The sequence below is a fragment of the Drosophila subpulchrella genome, chromosome X, assembly GCF_014743375.2.
Source record: "Drosophila subpulchrella strain 33 F10 #4 breed RU33 chromosome X, RU_Dsub_v1.1 Primary Assembly, whole genome shotgun sequence".
NCBI lineage: Eukaryota > Metazoa > Arthropoda > Insecta > Diptera > Drosophilidae > Drosophila > Drosophila subpulchrella.
Genome location: NC_050613.1, coordinates 7,664,585 through 7,690,041, shown reverse-complemented (window position 1 = coordinate 7,690,041; position 25,457 = coordinate 7,664,585). Strand labels below are relative to the sequence as shown.

At 35.6% G+C, this 25,457-nt stretch overlaps 2 protein-coding genes across 3 annotated transcripts; both read left to right on the top strand.

Annotated features, from left to right (window-relative positions):
• The first annotated feature begins 63 nt into the window (after positions 1 to 63).
• LOC119555874 (ubiquitin-like-specific protease 1C) lies at positions 64 to 4,213 on the top strand. 2 transcript variants are annotated; one of them, XM_037867527.1, is made up of 2 exons: positions 64 to 359; positions 447 to 4,213. In XM_037867527.1, the coding sequence occupies exon 2, from the start codon at positions 547 to 549 to the stop codon at positions 2,992 to 2,994; it is 2,448 nt and encodes an 815-aa protein (XP_037723455.1). In that variant the 5' UTR covers positions 64 to 359; positions 447 to 546; the 3' UTR covers positions 2,995 to 4,213. The 2 variants fall into 2 exon arrangements, with proteins under 2 accessions (XP_037723455.1, XP_037723454.1); XM_037867526.1 differs by having other exon boundaries at positions 413 to 4,213.
• Positions 4,111 to 9,711, top strand: LOC119555875 (multifunctional protein ADE2). The gene is made up of 5 exons (XM_037867529.1): positions 4,111 to 4,369; positions 5,807 to 6,010; positions 6,871 to 7,015; positions 8,501 to 8,613; positions 8,677 to 9,711. The coding sequence occupies exons 1-5, from the start codon at positions 4,339 to 4,341 to the stop codon at positions 9,477 to 9,479; spliced, it is 1,296 nt and encodes a 431-aa protein (XP_037723457.1). The 5' UTR covers positions 4,111 to 4,338; the 3' UTR covers positions 9,480 to 9,711.
• Positions 9,712 to 25,457: the final 15,746 nt, after the last annotated feature.

Below are 25,457 nucleotides of genomic sequence, written 5' to 3'. Positions count from 1 at the left end.
TTGACCACCCTTGTATTTCATATCTTTCTACAGATTGCATATTTCTTTCTACATAATTCATATCTTTCTACAGATGGCAAATATATAAATATATCGTATCGCAATGAAAGGATACGATTTACAAATTTGGAAAATTGCCAATCGATATTTTCTTAGAATACCCTAAAAAAGCCAGGGGGATTGCAATGTTTACGATTCACCCAAAACCTATCGATATTATAGAGATACGATAGGGCCTCGCACAGATGTTTTGGATACAGCACTTTAAAAGTGGGACGCCGTTTATAAAACGTCTGCAAAGAGGAAAACCCAAATATTCCGAGGACCAGGAGTCCGGGAAATCTTAACCGCCACTGGAGGTAAATGCCCAAATAAATATGTAGAAAAATTACAAAAAATTCCATTTGGCCAGTGTTCAAAAACTTTTCCTCGAAAAAAATCCATAGCAGCCCGGGACTTTTCAATCGATTCCAGAAATTTCACATTCGGGTTCGATACAGAATGATAACTGGGTGAACACAATCGGTGGCAAATATATACAATACTATGAAAATGGACCGAATCCTGAAACGCAGACGACCCCTATCGCCAATTGATTTATTCAGTACACCTGCCAAAGAACCTACCCCACCAACGACTAAAGCCGTTCGTCGGATTGCCATCAACGACTTTATAATCATATCGCGACAATTGCTGATCAATAGAGCCGGCCGGGATCCGGATAGACGCAGTGCCAAGATGCTGGTGATCCTGGAGAGCTTCAAGCAGTATGTGATCACCTTCACACTGCCCAGTTCCTCGTGCACCGTACAGGATCTGCTCCGCGAGATGGGCGTAGAGTTCGACGAGAGGACCACCATCGATGCCACCGAGAAATCTGAGGGCACCTTCCATGTGGTGGTCTGTGTGGGTTTCATCATGAGCGAGGCCGCCGACGAGTTGGCTAAAAGCACTGAGAAGGTCTACAACGAGATGCATCTGGCAAAGAAGTCGGAAGGTGGGGCTGCCATAGCCCCAAAGATGCCCGAACCCATTGATTTAAGTAGTAAGCCAGCTGCTGCGGAGGACATCAATGGCAACCAGCAGGCTGCAGAGGCTCCCGGGTGCAGCAAGAAACGCACGCACCGTTCTTCAAGTGGGAATACTACTTCTCCTGGTGGCTCCCAGTTCCAGGAGCAATCTGCAGAGTCTCGCAAGCATAAGAAGCACAAGAAAAGCCGTTCTTCAAGTAGCAAATCAAAGGACAGCCATAGCCATCAGACTTCTGATAGGAAGGAACTTCCAGAGGCTAAACCACCTGCTTCGAAGGGCAACAACGTTTCGCTGGAGCGGAATGCAGATGCTCGCAAAAGCAGGAAGCACAAGAAGCATAAGAAGCACAGTTCGAGATCTTCAGGTGAAAAGTCGGCTGTTCCAAAGGATTACCATGGTTCTCAGTCCAAAGAAAGCTGCTCTACAGGTGAAAAGCCCCATACTTCAAGGGACAACAAGGGTTCCCAGTCGCGGAAGTCCAAAGAAAGCAGCTCCACAGATGAAAATTTCCGTATTCCAAAGGTCAAACCTGGTTCCCAATTGCTCCAGTCGCAGAAATCCAAAGAAAGCAGCTCTGTAGATGAAAAACCCCATACTTCAAGGCACAACCATGGTTCCCAGTCGCAGAAATCCAAAGAAATCAGCTCCACAGATGGAAATTCACGTACTCTAAAGTTTAACTTTGGATCCCAATTTGTCCGCTCGGTGAAATCCAAAAGAAGCAGCTCTTTAGACGAAAAAACCCATACTCCAAAGGAAAACATTATTACCCATAGGCTACAGTGGCCAAGGCAATCTCGGGAAGAAGTGCTTAGTGGCGCCCAATTTCCCATCTCATTCGGGAACAAAATCAACGATTTCAAGCCACGATCGGCTTTCCAATCCTGGCCAGCTGCCAGTACACCCGGTGAAAAACCAAAAACACCTGAAGAAAAAGCCGAACTGAGCCGCCTGCGCAGGAATCGCAGGTGGATCCTTAGTCGGGACTGTGATGATGATGATGACGATGATACTGTGGTGCTGCTGAGCAGCAGCAGCGAGGATGAGGAGACCACCACCACAGCGAAGAAGACCAAACAAGCTTCAAAAAGTCGACTGTCCATCGATGAGAATCTAACCCTGCTTATGTATCCGCCCACGGGAACCGGTGCCCTGAGCATCGGCATGAAGGACTACATGTGCCTCAGTCGGGGCAGCTATCTGAACGACATCATCATCGATTTCTATCTGCGCTGGCTCAAGAATAATGTCATACCAGAGGGTCAGCGCGAGAGGACGCACATCTTTAGTACATTTTTCCATAAGAGATTGACCACATTGACGCGTCCCATAAACGCCAAACAGTCGGCGGCCCAGAAGCGCCACGAAAGGGTCCAAAAATGGACCCGTACTGTGGATATATTCGATAAGGATTTTATAATCATACCATTCAACGAGCAGGCCCATTGGATACTGGCCATTATATGCTTTCCCAGTCTCAGCGGACCGGTGGCCTATGATGATGATGATAAGTTGAGCCGCGATGGGCCCATAAAACAACCAGTGATCCTCATCTTCGACTCCTTGGCGATCACGTCGCGTCATCGGGCGATAGCCATATTGCGGGATTATCTAACCTGCGAGTACCGGGCCAAGAATCCCAAGGGGAAGGCGCACATCTTCAACAAGGACAATATGCCCGGGCATCGCGTCGAGGTGCCCCAGCAGGAGAATCTCACGGATTGCGGCCTGTATCTGCTGCAATACGTGGAGCAATTCTTCACAAAACCCATCAAAGACTATAGACTGCCGATTACTGAGCTGGTTGAATGGTTTGATCTGCTCACAGTGACCAAAAAACGCGAGGACATTGCAAATCTCATACAGAAACTGATGGACGAGGGCAATCCGCAAAAGCAGCGCAAGATTCTGCCCGTCCTCGAGTTTCCCACACTGAATGGCCAAATGGTGGAGGAGGATTGAACGATTTTCGACACATTTCCGATCGATAGGAAAAGATAAACTCTTTACACACACCATATAATGGGGTGTTTTTTTTTCAAGAAGACTTTAGTACATCATCCAAAAATTATTTGCAAAACTGACCAAGACAACTTTTAAAGTTCAAAGGCAGTACCTAGCAGCATTATACACCACATAATTTACACTTTACAAAAGGATGCACAAGGACCAACACAAAATACAACTACATTTTGCCAAGTTATTGTTGATCTGCGAAAGGGAAATACTTTGAAAGGGTTCTATCATTGTATCATATTAATGTAGACTTTCTAAAACGACATATAAATTCATTTTTATGGATTACAAGTGAGAAACCTGAGGTTCACTGAAAAAAGAGTGTATTTGGGGTCACCAAAATGCGAAATTGTAAGATAACACTTGCCAACAAATAAATGAGGGTCACCAACAGGAAAAAGGTCTACAAGAGCATAAAGAAGCTTACTGATGAAAAAATTGGATCACCAAGAGGATTTTAAGTATCCAGGTGAAAGATTTGGGTCACCAAGAGGTTTTCTAAGTATCCAGGTGAAAGAAATGGGCCAAAAAGAGGATTTTTAAGTATTCAGGTGAAAGAATTGGGTCACCCAGAGGTTGTAGAAGCATTTAGAAAAAATAATTGGGTCACCAATAAAAGAAGAAGGGTCACCAAGACCAGAAAAGTGGCCATAAAGGCAAAGCCAGTCGCCAGCAAGTGAAAAAGGGTCACCAACAAAAGAAAAAGAGTTGCCAATGATAGGAAAACGGGCTTAAAGTAAAGGCTAGTCACCAGAAAACTATGAATGGTCACATATAAAACTAAAATGGGTCACCAGACCTACGAAATGTCAGATGCTTGATGCAAAAAAAATATATATATAGCTTTACAGTATACCAAAAATGAATCCTAAGATAAGCCAGTAACTCGAAATTCGCAGGGTATTACAGATCAGCATTTTACACGCGTTTCTAAGCCCACACACACACGCACACACACATAGGCTAACGTTCATACGATCTCTGTGTATGGGTGGGGGTTTCGGCGATAAGAAAATCGAGCCATAAAGTCGCGCCGGCGATTCTGCTGACGCTCAGTTGCTTTGGAGCGATTCTTCGACGCAGACGAACGGCGGAGTTTACGGAACGTCCGAAAGAACAACAAATAAACAGGCTGAAAAGCAAAGGGGAGAGAGAGGGGACAAAAGCAAGAGCAAAGCAACAGCAAAGCACAAGCGAATAGCGAGCACAAAGCAAAGCGCGCAACACGTGAAACAGCAGCCGTCGTCAATTGGGTTTAATTTCGATTCTGAAAGGCGATTCTACAACGAGATGTCCACCGCAGCCACCACAACCACATCGAGTAAGTTTATCCACATCTCCAGTTACCCCCCACACAATCCATCTGTCAAAACAACCCCAATCCCAAATAAACATCTCTGTACCATATCAAATTCAGTTCTTGGAGCGTAAATATTATCAGAACTTTGAGAAAAGTCCTCAGGGTAGAAAAACAATTTTTATTTAATATCATTTTCGGACTTCCAACTTACTAGAGACCTATGTATGTATAAACAGGGAAAAATAAGTGACACCCGGATCACAAGTAAACATCTCTGTAGTACATATGTATATCAAATTCACACCATTCGATAGTTCTTAGAACATAAATATTTTATTAGAACTTTGGGCAAAAGTCCTCAGGGTAGAAAAACAATTTTTATTTAATATCATTTTCGGATTTCCAACGTACTAGAGACCTATGTATAAACAGGGAAAAATAAGTGACACCCGGATCACAAGTAAACATCTCTGTTGTACATATATCAAATTCACACCATTCGATAGTTCTTAGAACATAAATATTTTATTAGAACTTTGGGCAAAAGCCCTCGGGGGAGAAAAACAACTCTTATTTATATCGAATTAGTGTCTAAGATTTCTGAAGTCTACAAACGAATTAGAGACCTATAAACAGGGAAAACTCCTCAAGGGAGAAAAACAACTCTTTTGATTATCAAATTCGTATTATTCCGGGATCTCTTAAGTCCACAATCGTTTTAAAGACCTATGTATAATCAAGTCTTAAGTCCTCAAGGGAGATACGAAAAACTATAACCTATTCTCAAATTTGTAATCTTCTGGAAATTCTTAAGTCCAGAAACGTGTTAGACACCTGCAACAAGCAAAAAAGAATACTTATTTTTATTTTAAATCGGCACAAATAACACTCTTCGTACTGACACGCTTTATACACAAGGTATATCAAAAATAAATTAAATTATAAAATTCCCCATAGGACTTTTTGAAATGAAAGTATCATTTAAGTCTTATTTTCAGTACCTTTAGAATACAATATTGTTGTTTTTTTCACATTTATCACAAGTTATTCAGTAAATTCTTCAGTTCTAGGAAAGTAATAAAAATAAATATTTGGTCCATCTATATTAAAAATCAAAATGGTATAGTAAATTATAAGAGTGGAAGAACATGGTTTGCATGTCCAATATATAAATATTTATTTATTTATTATATAAATCAAATTTTCTAAACCTTTCTGTCTAATTTTGATTTATTTAAAACAACATGCACAATCTAATATGATTCCATTATGATTTTCGCAGTGCTGTTTATTGACCTGTATTCTGTGTTTTTGTAAACAAGACAGCATTTAGATTCCCAATCTCAAGATTATAATTGTGCTCTAAGGTTGTTAATATGATCTTTAAAATTCGGAACTGATTTTTTATTTTCCATAATATATTTAAACGTATTAAACATGTATTAAATAATTTCACAGTTGAGGGCTACAAGCTCGGAAAGGTCCTCATCGAGGGCAAAACCAAGCAGGTTTACGATCTGCCCGAACAGCCTGGACTTTGTCTGCTCCTCAGCAAGGATCGCATCACCGCCGGAGATGGTGTCAAGGCCCACGATCTGGCGGGCAAGGCGGAGATCTCCAATACCACCAACGGACAGGTCTTCCGATTGCTCAACGAGGCCGGTGAGTAAATGTCTGAAATGTTTATGGATCCATCGAGAACTTATTCCTCCAAATAATCATTTTTAACACTAGTAAAAGCACTCCCCTGCTTGTTTGTAATTTTTGTCATCCAAATAAGCTTAAAAATAAATTACGTACTCTTCAGCGGAGACCTAATTTTCATTTTTTTAGTAAATTCCAGTATTTTTATCAATTATGAATAAAATTCTTTCTAAAATGATATACCTTTTCTGAACGTAAACCTATTTATTAAGGTATTTAGTTTGATTTTCAATGTTACAGATGGTATGCATATTATTTGTTTGGCCTTATCCTTGAAAGGCTTTTTTTTACATTAAAACTAATTATTTTGTATAATATGTTTATATGGTTTATTAAATTATAATATGTATATATTTGAAAATACATTTTAATTGATAATAATGATCCTTGAAAATCTTTTTTACAATAAAACGAATTATTTTATATAAAATGTATATAAATTAGAATAATTATATATATTATTATTATAATATATTTAATAATGAAAACAATTTGTATAAAGAGCTCATGACTTTGTCTTACATATTATGGTATATATGTATAGTTAAACTACAAATATATAATCTCTGGATAAATATGTTTTACATTTTCATATTTCCTTTTCATAGAACAAAATAGTTCCTTATAATAAAACGAACTATGTAACTACAAAATGTACAGTATATATACTTTCCTAAAAATGTTATAAAGCGGGTTTCTGATTAAGCTTATTACTTTTGTATAAATAGATATTTTAAATCATCCCAAAAGATTATAATGACCTGATTATTATCATTATAACTAACAAATTTCTGTATTTTTCTACCTTTTACCCCCAGGAATTCGCACCGCCTATGTGAAGCAGTGCGGATCGAAGGCGTTCATCGCCCGCAAGTGCCAGATGATACCCATTGAATGGGTGACCCGTCGCCTGGCCACAGGATCGTTCCTCAAGCGAAATGTCGGAGTGCCCGAGGGCTACAGGTTGGTATGGCAACAGTGGGTGTGCATTTGCACACATACGTCTCTGACTGGGGTTATCAAGCCAACCGATCCGATCCGTTTCGATTCAAAACGAACCGATTCGATCTCTGTTATCTGGGCCCGTTTGCGGTAAACAAATTTAAATGCAATCGATGCACTGAGGCAGGGTCAACAATCGCTGATAAGCCCAGATAGCTACATATATTCCATATACCAATCGGCATAATATTGCTGAAGTCATCAAAATCCAATCGTGAGGTCTGTAACTCAAGCCGGATTTTCGTCATAGCGCCGCCAATCGATCCGAAAGCCCGTGTTATTAGATGTCATGCCAAGGCAATAGGCCTTTTTATGGCTTTGATCGTAGAGCAGTGCCAACATTTGCGCCTCCATGAGGTTTTTCTATCGTATGATAGTGGGATAAATTAAAAATACATCAAATTAGACTGAATGCGCAGTAATACGTTTCTTTTTTATCCATGGAACTGGTGTGAAACAGGCTATTCGGAAAAAATTTCAGTTAAAATATATAGTAAATTTATCTCTTAGGAAGTATTTTTGATATAAATACAAAAACATGTTGAGCTCCGAACCCATTTTAGTCTATGTAGGGTGCAAAAACTTTTTGTAAAATAAGTCGAGTAAATAGTCGAAAGTGAAGTATCGTAAAGTCAGTTCTCAGCACCTAATTGGATTAAAAAATATTTCTGTGTTTATTCTTAAAGTATCGAACTTTTTTCAGTGTCCTTATCTCAGTGGCGGATCCAGAGACGATTCTTGGGGGGGGAAATTGAACTTATTCTTCGATTTGGGGTTCAAACTTATTATTGCGAGAGAAATACAGTACAAATTATAAAACAAAAATTATCCATCCCAATTTTTAGGTAAACAAAGTGGTTATATTTTTTTATTGCAGAGAATATTTTTCTAGCAAACAAGTAAAATTTTCAGGTTCTGTTGTTCCAAGGGGGGGGAAATTTCCCTAATTTCCCCTCCCGTGGATCCGCCACTGCCTTATCTTATGTTTAAAATGAGTAAGCTTTATTAACAATTTTACATTATTTTCTATGCTTTTAAAATCCTACAAAGAGTTAATTTTAATCCATGTATATTTATTTATACATTTTGGGGACCTTTATGCTTAAGTAAAAAATATATGATAAGAAATATATTTTTATAAAAATTACTAAACAAAAATATAATGAACCACTTCAAGGTATATATTTTTATGAAAAATATAAGCAATATATTTTTATCAAAAATGTAAAAGTAATAATTTATAATTTTATTCACCAGTAAGCTACCCAAAATGTATAAATAATTATATATCAATTAAAATGAACTCCTTAAATGATTTTTAAATATATTTTTTTATTGTAAAATTATTATTAAGCTCTAAGTAATTAAAAATTTTAAGATTGGTAATAGTAAAAAATGTACAACTCGGTTAAAGTCAATTAATTCTAAGCAAACTGCACTTTTCAGATTCTCGCCGCCCAAACAGGAGACTTTCTTCAAGGACGATGCCAACCACGATCCCCAGTGGAGCGAGGAGCAGATCGTGTCGGCCAAATTCGAGCTGAATGGCCTGGTGATCGGTGAGTTATGTCATTCCCTTCATAAATATTCAGTTAAACCATAAACTCATTCTGTCCAAACAGGCCAAGATGAGGTGGACATAATGCGTAGAACCACTCTGCTGGTCTTCGAGATTCTCGAGCGGGCGTGGCAGACCAAGAACTGTGCCCTGATCGACATGAAGGTGGAGTTCGGCATCTGTGACGATGGCAACATAGTGCTGGCCGACATTATAGATTCCGATTCGTGGCGCCTGTGGCCGGCGGGTGATAAGCGCTTGATGGTGGACAAGCAGGTGTATCGCAATCTGGCAGCGGTGACGGCCAGCGATTTGGATACGGTGAAGAGAAACTTCATTTGGGTGGCCGAACAATTGGCCGATATTGTGCCCAAAAAGGATCATCTGGTTGTAGTGCTAATGGGCAGTGCCTCCGATACTTCGCATAGCGAAAAGATAGCCACCAGTTGTCGTTCCCTGGGCCTAAATGTGGAACTCCGGGTGAGTTCCGCCCACAAGGGACCCGAGGAGACGCTGCGCATTGTCCGCGAATACGAGTCGGTGATGAGCAACCTCATCTTTGTGGCCGTCGCTGGACGTTCCAATGGCCTGGGTCCCGTCGTTTCCGGCAGCACCAACTATCCGGTCATCAATTGTCCACCCGTCAAATCGGACAACATGCAGGTGGATGTGTGGTCCAGCCTGAATCTGCCATCGGGCCTGGGCTGTGCCACCGTTCTCTATCCGGAGGCAGCTGCTCTGCATGCGGCCACCATTTTGGGACTGGGCAACTTTATGGTCTGGTCGAAATTGCGCGTCAAGGCGCTGAACAACTTCATCACCCTCAAGAAGGCCGACAAGGAGCTGCGCGGCGTGCGAAATGCTTAGATGGGTGGAAATGCCTATGGAGATCAGCTGGTGATTGCTTGGAGAAACCACCAAGGGGCCATAATTAACCAGGGATCCTTGAAAGAGCATCTGCAGATCCCATCGTTTGTTATTTCGTTTCCTTTTTTTTTGTAACCGAACCTTTTTATTTTCGTAGTATTAAGAAAGCATGACTTGAACTAGTTGTATCCCAGTCTGGATGAGGTAACTCGAAATACCTAATAATAAAAAAGAAAATAAACCATTTTAAATATTTCTGGACTTTTTATTTAAAACATACCTAAACAAAACATGTTATCATCCTGGGTTCCCACCTCTCCATTGGTTTTTTTTAAATTGTTTAAAGAACATATGGAAAAAACTACATATACTTTATTAGAATAAAACTATATAAAGAGTAGGTACATTCTAATAAGTAGTTTTTTGCATGTGCTTCTTTTAAATTTTATTTACGAAAAATGTTAGCTATTTTTTTAAGACTCTACCGCAGTCTATCCTTATAGACAGCTTAATGATTAAATTGCAGGATTAGTATAATACATTTTACAAAATTTATAAATATTGTATCTTTAAATTTTCTGTTTAAAAGATTCTAGACTGAACTCACATAGCTATCTTATAAATTTGGATTTTTTAAAATTATAACTACACTTACCTACTCTTTTTAAATATACATTTTATTTTCTTCTTAATTATTTATCAAAGGAACATTGGTAGCACTCATGCCTCACCTGAATATATCTTTGTGCATTTGTTGTGCATTCTTTGAATTAACATTTTAAAATGGCATACTTTTAGGCTGATTGCAGCCTAAGTCCATAAGCTGCTGGTAGCATTTTCGCGGAAACACTATTTTTAGCCACACTCTTTTCACAAAAAGGTCAAAGAAGAGCTTACCACAATTAGTGCGCCATGTGTACAGCTTAACTCTAAGAAGATCAGCTTATACGTGTTCAAAGCATGCGGCACACCACAGTTGAGAGCAATAAAATAGCTAAGCAATTTAAATAAACCAAAAAAATTGTAATTAAGTTAGGTTAAACTAGGTTGGTATACACAAATGTTCAACACCCATGCATATTACTAGAACACCCTTTGACTTAAAGAATTCTAGAAAAAGGGACAAACTTTTTCATTATAATCTAGATATTTTAATATTATTTCACACCACGCGAATTCTTCAGATTTGGAACGCACAGATACGGCTATTTAATTAAAATCTAGGTATGTACATAGGAATCAACAAATATTTAATACCCATAAACAATTGAAAACCTTTTGACTTAAAGAATTTAAGAAAAAGGGACAACCTTATTCATTATAATCTAGCTATTTTGATATATTCACACCACGCGAATTCTTCAGATTTGAAACGCACAGATGCGGCTATTTAATTAAAATCTAGGTACATATGTAGGTATCAACAAATATTTAATACCTATAAATAATTGAAAACCCTTTGACTTAAAGAATTTAAGAAAAAGGGACAACCTTTTTCATTATAATTTCGCTATTTTAATATATTCACACCACGCGAATTCTTCAGATTTGGAACGCACAGACAGGGCAATTTAGTTAAAATCTAGATATTGTGATATATTTCGCCACGTGAATTCTTGAGGTTTTAATTGAGTGCAAAGTTTGCCAAGAAAAGCACACATGCGGCTTTGTTTTTCAAATCTACTGGATATATTTATTTATTTTTATACAAATATAACTTGTAAAATGCCTTATATTTATTTTGCTCAAACCTCAATGGTTTGACTTCTTAGAATTAAAAAAATAAACTGAAAGTCCCACCACAAAAATATACATATTACATTTACGTGGAAACGAGATGCACAAGCTCCTTTGAGAAAAAGATTTGCAGTTGCCAAGGCAAATTAGCCATACAAGATGGGGTGGACCGGGGAAATATGTGCTAAAGTGCGCCGGCCAACCTCAGGTCAATTAATCATACTTTAGTGTTTAGCAGACACCACCACAAAAACACAAACACAAACAGCGAAGCAAATGCATGGAGCACAATTCATAATAATAACAATAATTTAGCATAAGAGGAGGGGTCGGGTGGCGGGGGAGGTGAGACGGGAGGGCGAATGTACACATTAAAAGTCAGGGTCAAAGTGTGGCCATTGTGTTTGCCTCTCCCTCTGGCGCTCTGGAACCCCCCACCCTCATCGCAAGTGTCTGCTTTTGTTCAAAAACAACAATAAACAAAAAGAAATATGAATGGCAAAGCAAATGTAACAAAATGTTAAGAAAAAAAAAGTCGTACGAGCCAAAAAAAAAGCATGCTTTTTTGGAAGTACCCTACAAGTTTAGTTTTGAAAATATTCAATTATTATTATTATTATTATTATTATTATTATTATTATTATTATTATTATTATTATTATTATTATTATTATTATTATTAATATTATTATTATTATTATTAAATATTAAGTTTAAGTATTTGTATGTACATATATTTTAAATGGCTCTTTGATAAGAAATACCAAATAAAATTCTTATTATTAAGTCTAAAATTCTTAAATATCCAATTTGGGTGGCGCCCGAGCAGGGGCGGTTTCAAAAAATTGGGTTTTTTATCAAAATAAACTTAACAATAATATTAAACTTTAACCAAAAAACTTTAATACACATGTTAGAAAATTAACGTATTATTTATAGTTACCAAAAGCAATATAGAAATTATAAATAAAACACCTTTTGGTATTTTCCAAAAAAAAAAATTTTTAACTAGAAAAATGTTTTTTCTTAACAAAAACTTGAGAGTTTTGGAAAGTAACCTGAAAACGAGTTAAATTAAAAAATTAGGAAATTAGTAATATTTTAAGATTTGCCAAAAACAGAGTGAAAAAAAAAAATTTTTATATTTTTTTTGTAATAAATGAATTTTTGATGAAAATTTCGTGATTTTTGGAATACTCCTGGGGACAAAGTTCAATAAAAAAATTTTTTTTTTTAGGTGTTGAACTTGCCCCCATCCTTATTCGTGCATGCCCTTTCCTTTTGGGGTTAAAGTGAGTGAAACAACAATATTGACTGCGACGTCGGGCCGCTGGGGTCGCAAGTACAACTACAACTACAACTACAACAACAACAGCAACTACAACTGCAAATACAACGACAACAATAACAATGACCAGCAATTGTTTAGCGGCGTCGCCTCTGCCGCTGCCGCTGCCGCTGCCTCTGCCTCAGTCGACGTCGATGACGCAGCGCTATGTTTGCGGTGGCTTTTGTTGCTTTTATTGCTGTCTACCTCTCTCCCCCTCTCTCTTTCTGTCTCACTCTCACCCCCTCCCACAAAAGCCGCAAGGGGTTTCTATATTGTTTTTCTTGTTTTCTGTTTGCCGATTCGGTTTTTTTCTTTCGATTTTTTTCTTTTTTTTTTTTGCGCGAATAAAAACTGTTTTGTTACAAGCGAATGCCGATCGCAGTCGATCTTTCTACACGTTTTCATTATCATTTTACTGTCTGCCTCTTGCTTCCTCCGCCCAGCCGCCGCCCCCTCCATCTTCCTCACTCGCTTGGCTACAGTCTGGATTCCATAATTTGAATTTAATATATAAATGGTTTTTAAAAAGTTAACATTTACACAAATAAAAAAATATATGCTAAAAATCCAATATTTACCAAAAAAAATTTTCCTAATTAAACCTTATTTAGGTAATTATTTTTTTTAAGGTTTTTTAGAAACCCAAATGGGTGAATAAAGATTTGAAAAGATTGTTAGTAAAAAAAGAGGTTAAAATTTATAAATTTTACATCTGTTTGATCACATGTATAAAGTTAAAATCAATTAGCTGCTAAAATATTTGTAAGTTCTCCAAAAAAAAGTTGTTTAACTGAAGAAATTTTTCTAAAAATTTAGATTTAAGATTTAACTATATCAGTATTTTTAAGACAGTTAACATTTATACAAATAAAAAAATATATGGTAAGAATCTAAAATTAAAAAAAAAATGTTCCAAGAAATTTGTTTTTTTTTTAAGGTTTTTTAGAAACCCAAATAGGTAAAAAAGATTCGAAAAGATTGTTAGTAAAAAAAAGAGTTTGAAATTTATGAATTTTACATCAGTTTGAATACATGTACAAAGTAAAAATTAATAAGCTGCTAAAATATTTGTAAGTTCTCCGAAAAAAAATTGTTTAACTGAATGAAAATTTTCTTAATATCCTTTTAAAAATATAAAAAATAAAAACATATAGTAGTTCGGCTTTGGGAGGTCCGATTAAAAAAGATTGTTATTAAAAAATGAGTTTGAAATTTATGAATTTAACATCTGTTTGATCACATGTATAAAGTTAAGATCAATAAAATGCTTAAAGATTTTAAAGTGCTCCGACATTTTTGTCATTTAACTGAAAGAAATTTTTCTAAAAATATTTTAAAAATATAAAACTAGATACATATAGAAGTTCAACTTTGGGAGGCACGACTGTACCCATTTGGCGAGGCAACTCTTTCAACTTGTTGCTAAAAATATGCAAGACAGTAAAAGGAAACCGGTTCCCCTCCACAACACTCGTACAAACATATGTATCTCAATCTGTATGTAGATGTGGATATGCCTATATATAACTGGTTGTTGCTGGGTGCCGAGCCACTGACCGAACGGGCGAATATGAAAGGGGGTTACGGGTGCTGGGCGGTGGAACTGGAACTGTGACTTGATTATTCAGTCGCCCCAAGAAGCAAACCGATCCGTGCACAAATAAAGCCAGAGTGAAGAGTGAAACAACAGAGGGACAACCACATGCAAAACGCCAACACGTAATACAAGATCGTAAAGCGGTTGCTTATAGAGAGGGTTGGCGAAAGGAGGTGGGGATGGGGATGGGGATGGGCAGCATCGATTACGCGCGCAAAACCGGCAAGCCGATGGCACTGTGAGCCCTGGCTAAAGTTACTTTCCCATTCCCAAATCACTTCGAATTTATTATTAGGTCTAGGAACCCATGCGAAAGAAAATTGTTCTCCCCTAAACCAAAAAAGATTATACTAAAAAAAATATTTTTGGATGTCAAAATTTGTTTTTTAATTTTTTGTTTTCCTTATAATATTGTTAATATGCATAGTAATCATACAAAAATAGCACTTCTCTAGAAGATTTCATTTGAAATCTTTGTATATAACTTTTAATGATACGTTTTTATCTTTCCTAGAACAAGCCTGTAATAGTTTAGAAACAATATTATAATATTCCAAATTAGATTTGAAATATTATAATATTGTTTCGAAATATTTTTGAATGTCAAAATTTGTTTTTAAATTTTTTGTTTTCCTAAAAGTATTGTTAATATGCATAGTAATCATACATAAATAGCACTTCTCTAGAAGATTTCATTGGAAATCTTTGTATGTAACTTTTAATGATACTTTTTTAACTTAAGCCTGTAAAAGGTTCGAAACAATATTATAATATTCCAAATTAACTTTGAAATAAATGCATGGTTTTAGAACTAGTTTTTACTACACACAACTACTATTGGCTTAAATTGATCATTATAATAGTTAAATGAACCCAACCCATTGAATTGTCAATTTAACCAATGAAATAATTACTCTGCCAAACAACTTACAATCGTATGGTAAAAATTTAACCAAAGCAACAATAAATATTAAATATATATATTAAATACACAGTTTTTTTTTACAGTTTTGTAATTGGTACATTTTAACCATAACTTTTTTTTGGGTGTATGTCCATTCCTTTAACTTTGTGCTTCATGTCTAGGAGCCACTGTACATCAATGTTGTTGTAACAGTCGATTGTTGTTCTAGCTGTTGTCGTTGTTTTTATTGCTGTTGTTGTCACCGCAAGTTGCGCTACTTTGCGCTTATTCGGCTTCTCTGTCTCCCTCGCTCGCCCTCTCCCTCTCCCTCTTTCTTTTTATTTCTTTTCTTTTTTAATTTTTTTTCGATTTCGTTTCTTTATTTTTTTTCTTTCTTTTCTTGCTTTCCGCTTGTCTCTTGCAATGTCACCCACCAGAAGAGCCAGTTGTTGTAGATTCAGGTTAGGTTTATTGCTCTCCCTCGTCTTTCTCCGTAACGCCCCCTCTTCTCCACCTCTTTCTCCTCGCTCTTTCTCTCTCTCCCCCTTCTTGCGGCACCTATCTTTGTTGATATGGCTTAACTGTGAATTGGCCGCGCGGCGAACAAAGATCACATCAACTTTAATTGTGGGTTAGGGTGAAAATGGGATGGGGGAAAGAGAGAGATAGAGAGCGATAGAAAACCGGGAGGTAGGACAAATGATAGGCCGAATAAAAAGCGCACGCGATAATAAAAAATCTAAATAAAAACACATCAACAAAAATTAACAACAACACTCGAAACGGGCAGACATGTGTTTCAGTAGGGGATCCAAGGGGCAATACGAGGGGTTATAAATAGGAAAATGGGGTTGGGGTGGCGTGGGGTGCGGTGGCGACACAGGGGCGAATGATCGCATCCATTTCGGCAAGGGGAATCACGTTCCCACCTTATCTATGTACATATGTATGTATAATGTATGTATGTACGTATGGATGTACATATATCTATGAAACCTGGCACCGAATGCAAACAATTATTTATTTGGAACATTTCGCAAGTCACACTCGGCATACAATCCAAATATTTTATTGCGAACGCACTTTTGATTCTTAAATAAAAGTTTTCTGATAAATATTATAACATACCTATGTACATACATACAAATACATATGTATGAACATATGATTTCCTCCTCCTAACAGTCTAATTTCTTGATTAAAAATAAATGAAGTATAACCTTCATAAAATAAAAGACACCAAAAAGAATACCGTTAAAATAAGAAATGATACATTTATTGATTTCATTTTGTTCTTAATTTAAGGTACATGTTTTTAAATGGTATACCGTTTTAATTTTGTTCACATTTTTAAGTATATATCTACAATGTATGTATTTACAATTGTAACTTTAATTCATATTGTTCTTTCGTTTATTTTCTTATGCCATAATTTTTAAAGTAATATTTTAAGTTGATTCCACATCTCAAAAATATTATTATCTCTTAAGATTTATAAATAATAATCTTTAAATATAGTATAACCTTCATAAAGCAAATCACACCAAATAGAACACCTAGACAATGATAAATGATTTACATTTGTTTTCAATTTAAGGTATATTTACAAATGTATCTTTAATTCATATATCTATATTCTTGATTTTCCTATGCAAATCATTTGGTTAAGGAAAGAATTAAAGAGCTTTCGTTCACCATGAAAACCAAAGAATTGAGACCTTTAATAAATCGCTTACGTTATTTCGACCCTCCCACGCTGTTATGGAAAAACAAATCGAAGGGTGGTCATGTCAGTTTTCGCAGGAAACATCCCCATTTTACATTAAGTTCAAGACCTATCAATTCCAGAAAAATAGGTACTAACAAGATACATATATGTATATTTTGAATGTTACTTTGGTTACTATTTAAAAGTAAACCTACCATAAAATGCTTAGTTGTTTGTATTTTGATGTTAGGAGTAACTATTTCGCTTGCCAAATTGACAATTCTATGGATTGGGAACATTTAACTATCATATTGATGAATTTTACCTCAAAGTCTTAGGTTCTTTTGCTAACCAGCAACCTCTTAAATTCCATTATTACCTTTTATGTATCTTTAAAAGCCAACCCAACATAACCTTACCTAAGTCTAAACCGCTCACGTTATCTTGACACTCTCATATGGTTACGAACCGAAATCGAAGGGAGGTCATGGGGGGGGGGGCTTTGGATCCATCAGATACATATGGATGTTATCCAGATGCACAGCGTGCAGTCGAAGGGAGTACCTGGCAGGTAACCAGAAGAAAAAAAAAACTTTTAGCACGTGGTGAACCCCGCTGATGCTGGCAGAATCTTAAGCGGATTATGCACCACATTGATTGACCCGTTTTGTACCCCATCCCACTGTATAAACTACCCAAAATCGAACAAAAAAGAACCAAGAATTCGCCCCCACACATTTTTGCTTCAAGTCTTTGGATATTTTTTGCATGTCCAGCTTCGGGTTACGCCAAAATCCTCCGCCGTAACCCCCCTCCCACCAAAAAAAAAAAAAAAAAAAAACCCAAACCCCCGAGAATTTCGCAGTCCACTCTGCGTATGCTTTCATTTTATTTCGCTTTTCATATTATTATTCTTGTTATTTTTATTTGAGACCCTTGCTGGCGTAGCTGTACAGTGGAAAAAATTGGGGTGTGCTAGTCGAAATTCATAGTTATTAAGGGTTTTTTTTATAAAATGTTTTCACAGTTAGGGAATGATTTTGATGATTATAAAGGTTTTTATTTTGCATTACTATTTCTTGTGTTTTTAATTTATTAATAGATTCGAGTAACATAATCATATATAAAAGATTTTAGAATGTTCCTTTTTTCTTTGATTTTTATTTATCAGTAGGTATATTTTACAAAACAAAAATATTGAGTTTCTCTCAGTGTGCCTTTTGCTTTATTTATTTCGACGCGTTCGTTTCATTTTTCGTTTCGCATGTGCCCTCTCGCTTGCACGCATCAGTCTAGCGTGTCATCCGTCTGTCCCTGTCCCTCTGCCTCTTTACCTTCCTCATCATCATCCTCCTGCTCAACCTCCTCTTCATCATCTTCTTCTTCTTCTTCTCATTCGTGTGTGAATGTTTGCGTGTGTGTGTTGAAGTTGAATGTGCCGGTTTGTTCTGTTTGCTTGTTGTTGCTGCGCTGTGCTGTTGCTGTTGTTGTTGTTGTTGACGTTGGTCGTGTCGTGTCATGTTGATTTGTGAGCCCTCCTCTCTTCCTCTCCCACTCTCTTCTTTCACGTCTGCGCTAGTTATTTGGTATGCTGTTATGCTTCTTCTTGCTCTTCCACTTCTGCTTCATCTTCACACACACAACACACACACATTCATATACATACATATACAGACAACTACGCAAACAACATCAAGACAATGCGCAGTAGATAACAAATAGCTCTCTCCCGCTCCCGCTCCAGATCTCTTCTTCTGGCTTCCTCTCTCCCGCGCATACAGACATACGCACGTACAGGGTTGCCCATATTCGACGGACCCATGTTTTTTTTTTTTAAATCAAAGAAAAAAATTAAAATTTGGCGGTTGGCAATCTTAATCATTTAATTTGTTCCAAGTAGATTTGTTTACATCAATTTTTGAATATGATATCTTTCAAATGGCCGCCTCTGGCGTTGATGGCGTATTGTGCCCTTTTTGCAGCATTTTCCATCGTTTTCGCCAACATTTCGGCCGGAATAGCGGCTATTTCTTCACGAATGTTGTCCTTGAGCTCTTCTAGGGTCCTTGGCTTGTTAACGTAAACCTTTGACTTCAAATCAACGCGAATAATCCGTTGTAAAGTGGACCGAGCCATGCCCAACTGCTGAGAACGGCGTTTTTGGGATGTTCTTGGGGACATCTCAACACTGGCTCGTACGGCAGCGATATTCTCGTCCGATCGCCTTGGTCGACTTTTATTTGGCCTCTTCGGATTAGAAAGAGCCTCACCAGTCGTAAATCTTTCGTATAAACGCTTAATGGTGTTCTTAGAAGGCGCTCTTTTCACATTTTTTAATTTTTTAAAAGCACGTTGAGTTTTCACAATTGACTTGTTCTGTTGAATGTAAATTTCAACTATTTCAGAGCGCTCGCGTGTCGTGTATTGTTCCATGGTAAAAATCTGCTTGGACTGACGCTTCAAACGCGGTATGTCATTAAGCGATCTGGCATCTCTGTCAAAAGTTATGGCGTCGTCAGATGGGTCCGTCGAATATGGGCAGCCCTGTATATATAAATTACGTGTGTCTGCTTGTATCTATGGCAACACAGCGTGAGATATATAAGATGTACATATGTATGTAATGAATGTATGTGCGTTGTATCTATGGGTGTACATACGTATGTGCGGTGGTTATGCAGACAGCTGCTTTGTGTGTCAAATTGTAGCGAAAAAAATTGTTTTTTTTTGTACCAACGCGAAGAGGAAGAGCGCAAGAGTGTGAGAGGGCAAGGAGGAGAGCAAGAAAGAAGAAGCAACCAAGCGGTAAACGAAGACCCAGTGGCGAATTTGAATTTGGCAATATATCTAGTGAATCGTTACCACAATAAATACATTTTATAAGATATATTGAGATATTTCTGATATTAAATAGATACAAAACATGATAGATAATCAAGAATTAGGCAAATTACAATAAGATATTGATTAGTATATGATTTTTGAATCAATATGTCATCGTTTTTTATTAATATTACATACGTTGTTGATCTTATTTGCAAATAAAATATTACTTAACATTTTATATTTTTAAAAGAAAAGGGATCTTGTCAAAAATTTCCACAGGGCCACCTGTGTTTTTGCGAACCACTCTTCTTGCTCTTTGCTCTCTCTTCATCTCAACCAGATACTGTTGCACAGTGGGTTGAAGTTACAATAAAAGCAACAAAAGTCTACTTTCAAATTTATATGTACATACTGTAAAGTTTACCACGAACATCTGTGATTCGGGTTTTTTTGTTAAATATGTACAATAGCATTTAATTCTCAACATAATAAAATTTAAGACACAGAGTCCTTTTTCTTTGTTAAAAAGATATATGTACAATATATAAGGCATTTAAATTGTTTTGACTGGCTAACCACTTTTGGCCGCTTTCTGCCCCACTGTACGCTGTTGCCGTGCGGCGCTGCGCAAAAACAACGCAGGTCACTCTCTGACGCACTGGCTCTCCCACTGACTCTCTCACCCGCCCCGCTCACTCACTTACCGACTCACTCACTCGCTCACCCGCCATCTGGCCGTCTCACTTACGCGTGCGACGTTCTTTACTGTTTGTTTTTGTGTCTGCCGGCGTCGCTTTATGGCGACTGCGCGGTCGTCGCACCGCGTTGCCAAACTTCACTTCGCCTCTGCGTGTGTGTGTGTGATTGGATGTGTTTTATATCAGAAATTTCCATTTAATTTTTTATTTAGATTTCTTTTTTTTTCCAACGCCTGCGTGTGTGTGTATATTGGTATATAATTTTATATGTGTGTATTTTAGTTACACTTTCAGCTGCTGTTTCTTGGTTTTTTTTTCCCTTGCCATTTCTTCTTTTTGTTTGACTTGTGTGTGTGTTTTGGTCCTACGTCACACCTTTTTTCGGGCAAGAGAGAGAGAGAGAGAGAGAGATGAGCGCGAGAGAGATGGAGAATTACTGCATAGGCCTGCGAAAAATTGGCAGCAAAATCTCAGCAGAATGGTGTGTGAAGGGGGGAGGGGGGTTTTTTTATTTTATTCCATTTTTTCCCCGTTTTTCGTCGACTTTTTCGAATAGCCACAGGTGTCGTTGTGGAGTCGACGTCGACGTCGGCAGCGGCAGAGGTCCGGGCAGAGCGACGGAGTGACATCCGTCAAGTTCAGCTCTCCAAAAAAAAAAAAAAACAAAAAACAAAAATTACGCTAAAAACTTTGCACCTTTGTGCAAATTATTTTGTCGTCAAAAGGTTAACCTCAAAATTCAGCCTCTGCCGACGTCGACGCCAACGCCGACGCCGACTGAGCCTGTTGAACGTGACCCACAGGCCTAAAACTTAATTTTTTTTCTTTTAACTTTAGTTAAAGTTAAAGCTAATAGTAAATGTATATTCATACTTAAATATACCAATGTAGGCAAAATAAGAACACAAATTTTTAATAAATTTAATAATTAGTTTCATTTTAAGAAATTTTGTTATATTTTTGGTATCAGTAATAACCATTACCATTATGAAGTTTAATGGGTCAACTAAATAAAGTTCTTTGGGACCCTTGATCTAAAAAAGAAATCTGATTTATTATCATAGATTTGAATATCTTGTTCTATGATATAAACATACGGTTGAAAAATGTTGAAACTTGAGAAAAATTCCGAATAATAATGGGATCCACTGTAGTTAATTATCACAAGAAACATAATTTAACTTAAATTTATTCAACTAATAATAATATGATTAGCCGTAAGCAACTTTGTATTTATTCTGTTTTAATATGTTATATAATTTTTTTACTTATAATATAAAAAATATGTAACTTTGTTTTTTTTTATCTAAGTATTACAAATAATGGTACTAACCTCACAAGATAATTTAACTTTAATTTATTTAACTAATAATAATATGATTGGCCGTAAGCAACATTGTATTTAATAATTTTAATTTATAATATATTATTTTTATATATTATAATATAAAAAATATGTAATTTTGTTAGTATTGTTAGTATAAAATACTTTTTTTATCTAAGTATTACAAATAAAGGTACTTACCTTAAGGAACTTATTTGCTTTCATTTATTTGTAATACTTAACTTAAAAGATACAAAAATAAATCGCGAATATAAAAATTTTACTCCTATTAAAAAATGTTAACAATCTTTCTGTTAGTTTTAAATTATTTTCATTTGGTACAAAAATATTTTTAGAAATAATATCCTAGAATTAGGTACATTTGTATGTACAATGTACGTATGTAATGCTATACATAACCGAATCTCAAGGGTTTTGGCTTTGTATTTAGTTTTTTGTATTTTTTATATTTTATTTTTATTTATAATATAAAAAATATGTAACTTTGTTGGTATATCCCTTTTTTGTATCTAAGTATTACAAGTAAAGGTACTTACCTTAAGGAACTTATTTGCTTTCATTTATTTGTTGTACTTAATAAAAGATACAAGAATAAATCGCGAATATAAAAAATGTTACTCGTATTAAAAAATGTTAACAATCTTTCTGTTAGTTTTATTTTATTGTTATTTGGTACAAAAATATTTTTAGAAATAATATCCAAGAATTAGGTACATTTGTATGTACAACGTGCATGAACATATGTACATTGTACGTATGTAATGCAATACATAACCGAATCTCAAGGGTTTTGGCTTGATGAAAAAGTTATGCGAACTTAATGTTTCTTATTATTGTTTTATTTGTTTATACGTATGTAGCTTGTGTGCGTGTGTGCACTCAAACAAACTTTGCTCCCTACACTTGACCTTGTTTTGCCATTTTCATTTTGTGCCACAAACACACACACACACACACACAGCGAGATGGGGATGGATTATTGCGGTTGACTACGACCAAAAACTGTTTGCCAGAGGAAAAGGGCGAATTGGTGGAAGGAAAGAGGGGAAGAAGGGGGAGGGGGAGGGGGAGAAGAAGCAGGAGCAGGCAACATGTCAAAACCAAAGACGCTGAGAAAGGCAAATGGCGACACACACACAAACACACAAGCACAGCGGACATCTAAACTTTCAAACATGCGAATTTTCCAGAAACTGCAAGTTTCATTTTCAATGCACTCGCCAAAAAGATCACTTAAGAATTTCATTAATTTAATAAAATAAAAATAAAATGTATAAATATAAAAAAATTATATAAATATTTATGTGTAATTAAATATATATATTGGAACACTTAGTATCTTAAACTTTAAGTGCGCTTTTTTACCTTTATAAATGTGTTATAAAATACAAGAAAATTATTTTGTATAAACGGAATATTTAACAATCAAATTAATTTTTTTTCATTGAACTATCTCTTAAAACTAAATTTTTAAAATTAAAAAACCAACAAATAAGCATGTGTATTTTATTGAAACCTTTTTAAAAGAAACATGGAAAAAATAGCTTACAGGGAATATTTAACTATCAAATTAATTTTGTTTCATTGAATTATCTCTTTAAACTAAATTTTTAAAATTAAAAAACCAACAAATAAGCATGTATAGGAAAAAGTTATATTAAAATCATGCTGTATACATTTGTTAAATCGTTTATATTTTTAAAACCGGAAAAGTAGTTTTGAAATACTTTTAAACTTGGTTATTTGTATAAATATGTAAATATTCAAGCCATTATTATTTCCAGTGCACATGTGTATTTAAGTATTGTGTGTGTGTGTGGAATAGAAGGGAAAAGGAGGCGAATAACTGGAGGCCAGTAATTTGGCTAAATTTTGTTATTTTTTTCTGAGACGGCTTAAATGCCGGCTACAACAACAACTGAATCGACATCAAAAGCGAAAAGCCCAAAAACAAAGCTGCCAACAAAAAGAGCAAGAAAATAAAAAAAAACATCAGCGGAAAAATTGTTACACAGTAAGAAAATGTTCTTACCGTTGTTAACAGTGATCTGAGTTTCAAAAACATTTTAGATCTACAAATTTGAAAAAAAAAAATACAAAAAATATGGGAATTGCTGAGATAAAATATTTAATAATTCATTAGATAGCAATGGGTTTTTGAAATAATTTTTTTATTATTCCGATTTAAAATTTTTTTATTTGCCGTTGTTAACAGTGATTTGAATTTCAAAAACATTTTAGATACACAAAGTTGAAAAAAAAAAAATACAACAAAATATTGGAGTTGCTGGGATAAAACATTTAATAACTCATTAGATAGCGATGGGTTTTGAAAATTTTTTTTTTATTATTTCGATTTAAAATTTTTATTTTTTGCCGTTGTTAACAGTGATTTGAATTTCAAAAACATTTTAGATACACAAATCTGTAAAAATAAAAATACAAAAAATATTGGAATTGCTGAGATAAAATATTTAATAATTCATTAGATAGCGATGGGTTTTTGAAATTTTTTTTTATAATTATTTCGACTTAAAATTTTTATTTTTTGCCGTTGTTAACAGTGATTGGAATTTCAAAAACATATTAGATATACAAATTTGAAAAAAAAAATACAACAAATATTGGAATTGCTGAGATAAAATATTTAATAATTTATAAGGTTTTATTATATCGACTTAACATTTTTATTTATATCAACATGGGTTATTTAAATGATGAGCCATCAAACTTATTTTCTTGCTCTGTAAGAATCGACTGCCAAAGCGAAGGGCGATAGGGGGAAGCGATGGAGAGGACGAAAACGAAGGGAGGAAGAGGAACACGAGGTAACGACCAACGGCAATAAAAATTCAGAGCAAGGCGAAACAAAAACAAAACAGGAAGGACAGGGCAACAAAGTTATTAATGACCTGCTGCTGCCGCTTTAATTTTTCTTATTTTCTTATTTCCGATGGGCATTTTTTTTTTTTATTATTATTATTTTTCTTGCAAAGCGGCAAATAAACAAAAAAAAAGAAATCAGCAAAGCAAAGCAGGGGGAGAATTAATCGTTAAGAAAGCGAATAGGAACAAAAATGAAAATTTCCACATGTAGCACAAAGAACTTAAAAGATTAGCGAAAATAAAGGAGAGCAGGCGAAAAAGACAGAACGAAGAAGAGACCGAAAAACTAATCCGTAATCCTCGAGGAATGCGAACCGCACCTCAAATGGGTTCTCGAAAGCATTAACCCATGGCATATAAAATTTTAACCATTTATTGGAAATAGAATTTTATAAAATTCCTTACCATAAACAAAAATTCCTGTTTTCGAAATACAATTCTCAGAATTCCAGTTTATAAAAGTCAAAGTACATGTTAAATTTTTTCTAATTTTTATTAAAGATAGAAACTTGTTTTTCTACATTTTAAGGGTTAACATTAACGAAATGCAATAACAAAGGTGTGACCAAAGGCAAATAACAGTTAAAAATTTGATCAAATTACATGTGAACGTGGTATGTATGTATGTACACATTATATAGAGAACCCATAAGACAACCCCTTTCTTTTTTTCGCCCTTCTGCCATTTACCATCCACTTTTCGCACCACCTTGCTCACCGACGGAAAAAATAGAGAAGCACAAAGAAAACAAAAGAAAATAGAGAACCCGACCTAACCGAAAACTACACAGAAAAAAGTTTATGTGAATAATATTCGTTCATATATTAATCTAAGTTTTCAACGAAAGCTTTTCAATGTTTTTAAAGAAACATGGTAAAAAATAGTTTAGTCTCAGTGTATAATATATAATATCTAAAAAAATAAACAATGAACAATGAATTTCAGC

Bases quoted from the DNA above. Each gene is read 5' to 3' on its own strand.
- LOC119555874 (XM_037867527.1), top strand. From the start codon at position 547: ATGAAAATGGACCGAATCCTGAAACGCAGACGACCCCTATCGCCAATT.
- LOC119555875 (XM_037867529.1), top strand. From the start codon at position 4,339: ATGTCCACCGCAGCCACCACAACCACATCGA. The intron at 6,011-6,870 runs GTGAGTAAATGT...TTTTACCCCCAG, and splicing joins CCGATTGCTCAACGAGGCCG to GAATTCGCACCGCCTATGTG. The intron at 7,016-8,500 runs GTTGGTATGGCA...TGCACTTTTCAG, and splicing joins GGAGTGCCCGAGGGCTACAG to ATTCTCGCCGCCCAAACAGG.